Raw genomic sequence first — 5,841 nt, 5'->3', positions numbered from 1 at the left:
CACGGCATGGCGGCCCCCTCCCTCCCGCCCCGTCCCCTCTGCCCCTGCGTTAAGCAATCTCTTTGATTCTGCGGATGTAGTTGTGAAGCTCTTCGGGGTCTTGCAGCCCCATGTCCTGGCAGACCCACTCCAAGTCCTCCTCATCAGCAATGGGGATGGAGTTGTAGGCCAGCTCGTCAGAGGGCAGCGTGGCAAAGGTGGTGAACTTCACCCGCTTCCGTTTGGAGGTGGGCGAGTTGAGCGGATCCTCACCCTGGTCCCGCGTGGAGCCCCCTGAGGAACCGTCCCCACGACCATGGACCTGACTCTGCACGCTGGTCTGCGAGCTCCCGCTGCTGTGGTGGTCCCCGTGGCAGCAGGGCTGGACATTTTCCAGGGGGTTCCCAGGGCTCTCAGGCTGAGGGGAGAGGTCACTGTGAGCCCGCAAGGGCTGCCCGTTGCCCAGGAAGACCCAGTGGTGGGAATGGTCCATGTTGGTCTGGCCTTCAGGTGGGATGCGTTTGTGCCGGTATTTCAGCACAAAGACAATGCAGTTGATGAGGAAGACCAAGATGGCCAGACAGAAGACACCCAAGAGGGCGTACATGCCTATCTCCAGGTCCGTCAGCCCCCTGGTCACCTGGACGAAGCCAGTGGGGATAGTGGGGAAGTCCTCGGTGGGGTGAGACGCGCTGGACATCCTACCGTCCTCGCTCGGCTCCACTTTCCTCTCCACCTCTGCCCGCAGAGTGGTGCTCGCCCCTGTCTCCACCAGCCCTGGCTTGCTGGACACATGGTCATAGTCATAGGTCGGATCCTCCTCGGACCCAAAGTGGACCCGCACGCTGGCCAAGGCTGTGAAGAGCACACTCTTGCGCTTGGTCTTCTGACAGCTTTCACAGATGACCAGCTCAGCCCGCAGCAGCTCCCCTGAACCTTCGCTCTCCGCCACCACCAAGGGGAATGCCCGGTCCTGGGTCACTGAGACCACCTTCTCATCCAGGCTGCTCACCACCAGGTTGTAGTCCTTGGGGTCATAGAGGGAGAGGGGGGCCGTGGTGCCATCGCTGTAGGAAATCCACAGGCTCAGGAGCGCTTCCTGTGGGACCAACACAGGCACCGTTGCCCAGCACGATGCCAGTCCCACCTGCGCCCATTCATTCATCCCTCCATCCATGCCTCCTCCTCTGCATCCTTCTCTCCATCCAATTCACCCTTTATACCTCCATCATCTATCTTGTTCCTTCCAACCATCACCTAGCTTTTCCATTTTGCCTGTTCTTCCCTCAGTTTTCCCCATTCTTGCCCAAATCCCAGCCCCAAATGTGCCAGGTGTGGCTACCACAGCTGGGCTGGGAACTGTGTGGGATTTCTTCCAGACCCCTTGGTCCCCATGGTTGTGTCCTGTCCCCAGGCTAGGCAGGGTTGGTTCATAGGTCCGCGTGAAGGTTTCTGGGGTGCCTTGGGGTTCACCAGGGTGTCTGGAGGACAGTGAGTAGCTGTGGGGGCCTGGGATGACTGTGGACAGGATTGGGAGGCAGGGGGGGAGTTGCGGATGGAGCCCTCACCCCACCCCAAGTCCCCCAGTGGGCCCCCAGGTCTGAGCGCACTCCCCTGGCCTCACCTGCTTGAAGAAGCTGAGGGTCTGCTGCACGGATGTCCGGGCAATGATGGTGTGGCTGTTGCCGGGACTGGGGTGGAGGGACAGCGAGAGGCTGGAGACCACCTGGGCCTTCAGGTCTGTGATGCTGACCTTCTCCTCCGCCACCGTCACCAGCGTCTCGCCCAGTACCGCCTCCATGAGCGGGGACACGACCTGCAGGGGATGAGGGTGCCCGTCACTGCCTGCCACCCGCAGCCAAACCAAGAGAAGGGGACAAAGGTGGCTGGGGGTTACCTTGAAGAGCGTGGTGCCCGGCTCCCTCCCGGCCAGCGTGAAGCTGTCCACCATGTGGGCCACCCGTGGGTCATCCACGCGCATGAAGTCGCTGACCAGGTCGGTGACCTCCACCAGCCAGTCGGGTCCCAGCATGGTGACCACCTGCCCCGTGCCCTCCGCCGCCGTGGTGTGGAACTGGGTGAAGACCTGCAGCGTGGCATGCTGGTACTGCAGGGCACAGCCCCGGCTCTGCTTCCGCTCCTCCTCGTCTTCCTCGTGCTCACTGTCCCGCGCCGACCTGCGGGATGGGGCAGCGGGTAGGGATTGGGCGGGATGGGGCAGTGCTGCCAAGCTCCCTCCTGCCGCAGCTCTTCAGCCCCTCCTGGAAAGGAGAGGGGTGGCCGGGCAGGGAGAAAGGCAGGGTCTCCCCAAGCACAGGAGAAACCTGGTGGCTCCCAGCCAAAAAATGCCTGTTGCCCATGAGGTCTCTGAGGGCTTTAGCAGCACATGGCAGGAGGTCACTGGCATCTCCGCCCCTTAACCAGCTGAGAGGACAAGGTATCTTGGGTTGAGATGGACATCTGGAGGTCTCTAGTCCTCAAAGCGGGGCTACCTTTGGAGCTTGGCTGCTCCTGGCCTCATCCAGGAGAGTTTTGACCATTGCCAAGTATGGGTGCTCCCCACCGGTTCCAGCATTTGACCAACCTCATAGTGAAATTTTCCTCCTTCCATACAAACATGCAACCTGTGTCCATGATCTCTCACCTTTTCACTGGGGACCCCCGAGATGAGTCTGGCTCCACCACCTCTAAAAGCCCCTCATTAAGTAGCTGAAGAAGGCAATTAGACCGCTACGCCCACCTTCCCCTTGCCCTCTCCAGCCCCAGGTGCGGTGGCTCCGCAGCACCCACCTCCTGTCCGGCAGGATGGGCACCCTCCAGCCCTTCACTTGGCTCAGCCGGGCGTCCGAGAGCTCGATGTGCAGCGGCAGTTTGGGCACCCACACCGTCATCTCCAGCGGGGCAGAGAGGTGCTCGTAGCTGAAGGTGACCCGGGCGCTCATGGAGCCTCGCGACTCCTTCCCGCTGACGAAGACATAGTCGCAGCTGCTGGAGACCTGGGGGGAGAAGGGAGGGTGGGGGGGTCGCAACGCTCCCGCAGACACACCAGAGATCCCACCAGGAGGCTGCCTGGAGGGTGGGGAACACCAGAGGAGCAGAATGCCACCCAGCACTCACCCGGTTAAAGGTGGCCCAGCAGCAGGGGTGCTCTCTCCGCCCCAAGGTCCCTGCTCAGAGGTGTGGACCCACACACACCGTGGCCATAACATGTATTTCCCCCCCATCCAGCTCTTCTGCCAGCCCTTACAGGCACCTTCATTTGGTGCTTCAGCTCCTTCGGCCCCCGCACCGAAGTACCCCATTACCGCGCTTGAGCTAGAGGCACCCACGGGTGCTTCACAGATGTTGCAAATCGCTCATCCTGGACATTTGCCCCAAAATCTCCTCCACCCATGCCCAGAGGGCACAGGCAGTGAGCACGGACCAGCCGCCTGCCCGTGTGCGGGTACCCACCGGTGCCTCGTCCCCATCCCTCCTGCTAACCCCAGGAAGAGCTTCCCAGAGTCCATCTGAATCCTCACGTTCATCTTCTCTCTCTCTCTCTCTCTTTTAATTCACATTTATGCAAATGCCATTAGTTAAATTTGCTATAAAATGAATACATCCTGCAGGGGCCACCTCTCACCGGCCGACCCGAGCCAATTAAGGAGCTAAGAGGATGCCACTGCAGCGTCGCCCGCGTTTCAGCTTTGGCCATCGGAGTCAACAGCACCTTGTCCTTCCCAGCGAGGGTGGGAGGAGGCAGCCAGGCTGGGGAGGCTCCAACCTCTCATCTGCAGCGGCCCCGTGGCCCAGCCCCGACCCCCTTCCACCCCCGGCACCGTCAGGAATTGCATCCGAGTTGTTTGCTGCTGCAGAAAAATAAAACCTGTTTGCTCAGCCGGCAGCACGGTTGCGCTCTCAGACGCACGAAGCATCTCAGCAGCGCAGAAGGGCTTATTTCCAGCAAGGGGCTCTCCCACGTGGATTCTCTGATGGCTGGTAAGGAGTTGAGTCCACGCTGCACAGTAGCTGACAGCCGAGGTGGTAGCATCGCTGCCTCTGTCCCCATCTTATCTTTGGGCATCTGTGGTCATTCAGCTGCAGGAACTTTGTATTTCCAAGCCCACGAGCAGGGCCTGACTTCTACAAGAGCTCCATGTTTCGGCTGTGGGAGCCCACCGCGAGGTGCCCGTGGTGCCCAGGACTGCTGAAGGAGGCAGAGCCCAGGACCTGGGCTCGCTGGGACGTCCCCGCTCCCCGGGCACGGGAGGGAAGTGCAATTGCAATGCAGGAGGGTTTGTTCCTTGTCTTCCTGTCAGAGATACCAGCTCAGCACGTCTGAAAAGACAACCTCATCTCTGGTGGGGCAGCGTCTGAATAAAGATGGGGCTCCTGGGCAAATCCTCCAGCAAAGGAGCGCTCTGGATATTGTGTCATTTATCACAATAAACATGATGGGCTGCTGCTTGCATTACCTTAGCTAATAAATCCCCCCAGCATCTTCTTCTGGGGACCACTTGCTTTGCAATTGGTGGGGTTGAAACTACGACAACAAAAAATCCCAGCACATCAGGCCTGTCCTGATGATGGAGTGACTGCAGATTAGCTTTTAAATGAAGTGCATGCTTGTGCAGAGAAACTTCCCGGATTCGCAGCAAGGCATCGGGAAGCAAGAGGCTGAGGTCTGCCTGGGCTCCGAGCCAAGGCACCGCCGGCTCCACTTCTGCATCCAGGAGCTCCCCGCTTGGCACGGCCTCAAGCGTGGGATCAAGGGGACACACCTTCTCCAAGGAGTGGGGCTGGTGGGACACCATGTCGGCCACCCAGGGGTCCCGGCGGTGGCTGTGGGTGACCAGAGTCCCCGAGGCTCAGCCCCACTGAGCCGACTTCCTCCTGGTGGGTCCTCAAGCAGCTGTGGATGGTGGGCTTCTAAGAAAGGTTCACATAGCAGTTGAGGTTGAGCATCTCCCATTGAGCATCGCTGGCAGCAGAGGTGGCCCTTCCGTTCCCCGCGTGTCCCTCAACACATACACAGTCCCTGAGGCCACAAGGCGGGCAGGGAAGGGGGGTTATCTGTACGCCGCCTTGGGTGATAAGGTCCTTCTCTCCGGGCTGAGCACGGGTAGTCACCCTGTGTCACCGCAGAAGGGGATGAGGGTGACAGCTCCCACCCGTGCTCTCCCACCATCCTTCACGGGTGGCCCTGGCACCTTCACAGTCGTGTGTCCACCAGGTCCAGGACAAGTTCCCTCCACCTTACACACAAGAGCGACCACCAAGGGGCGGCGTGGGGAGAAGCAGCTCCTCAGCCCTCCTTCACATTAAATTATTTACAGTAACAGACAGCACATCCCACTACGTAAGCTTTGATTTATGTAACAGGTTTATAGCCCTGACACTGTAATCATACTCCCCGATCTCAGCAGGTAACTGAGAGCTCCCTCGGAAACGAAGCTCCGGCACAAACACAAAATAACTCAGCGAGAAATTGCACGGGGCTCCGAGCGGCGAGCGGGATGCGAGCAGGAGGTGAGCCGGGGCCGGAGGGCTGCTCCATGCATTATTCATCCCGGCTTGTGTGCATGTGTCTGCCCCCCCCAGGTCTGGGGACAGCGTGTAAATAGATTTATGCGTAGAAAGGCAGCACATTAAACAGTTTAAGTGTCTTGGAGTCCATCCTGAAGTGTATTATTGCTCCAGTGTTTTATCACGCTGCGGATGCGGAGGACCGGTATCCATAAATTAGCCCCGGCACTGTAAATCGCAATTTTAGTCAAGAACTTGGGTAAACAGTTTGTGACGGCGGCTGTCACCCGCCCGCGCACCCACGGACGGCCAGGGAGAGCAAGTCCCAGCGCTGCTGGGGCGCGGGGCGGTGGG

The 5,841-nt window shown here is 59.7% G+C and overlaps 1 protein-coding gene across 1 annotated transcript; it reads right to left on the bottom strand.

The window, feature by feature from the left end:
• Positions 1–49: 49 nt before the first annotated feature.
• TMEM132E (transmembrane protein 132E) lies at positions 50–4,775 on the bottom strand. The gene is made up of 5 exons (XM_010283388.1): positions 4,743–4,775; positions 2,770–2,975; positions 1,877–2,156; positions 1,604–1,795; positions 50–1,078 (listed from the first exon to the last, which is right to left on the bottom strand). Exons 1-5 carry the CDS (start codon positions 4,773–4,775, stop codon positions 50–52), a joined length of 1,740 nt encoding a protein of 579 aa, XP_010281690.1.
• Between the last annotated feature and the right edge of the window lie 1,066 nt (positions 4,776–5,841).

This window comes from Phaethon lepturus, unplaced genomic scaffold, assembly GCF_000687285.1.
Source record: "Phaethon lepturus isolate BGI_N335 unplaced genomic scaffold, ASM68728v1 scaffold29013, whole genome shotgun sequence".
Classification (NCBI taxonomy): Eukaryota; Metazoa; Chordata; class Aves; order Phaethontiformes; family Phaethontidae; genus Phaethon; species Phaethon lepturus.
This window is presented reverse-complemented; position numbering and strand designations above follow the sequence as displayed.

Excerpts from the sequence above, each read along its gene's own strand:
- TMEM132E (XM_010283388.1), bottom strand. The coding sequence starts at position 4,775 with ATGGTGTCCCACCAGCCCCACTCCTTGGAGAAG. Across the intron at positions 2,157-2,769 it reads CCCATCCTGCCGGACAGGAG|GTCGGCGCGGGACAGTGAGC; the intron begins GTGGGTGCTGCG and ends CCCATCCCGCAG. Across the intron at positions 1,079-1,603 it reads CCCTCAGCTTCTTCAAGCAG|GAAGCGCTCCTGAGCCTGTG; the intron begins GTGAGGCCAGGG and ends TTGGTCCCACAG.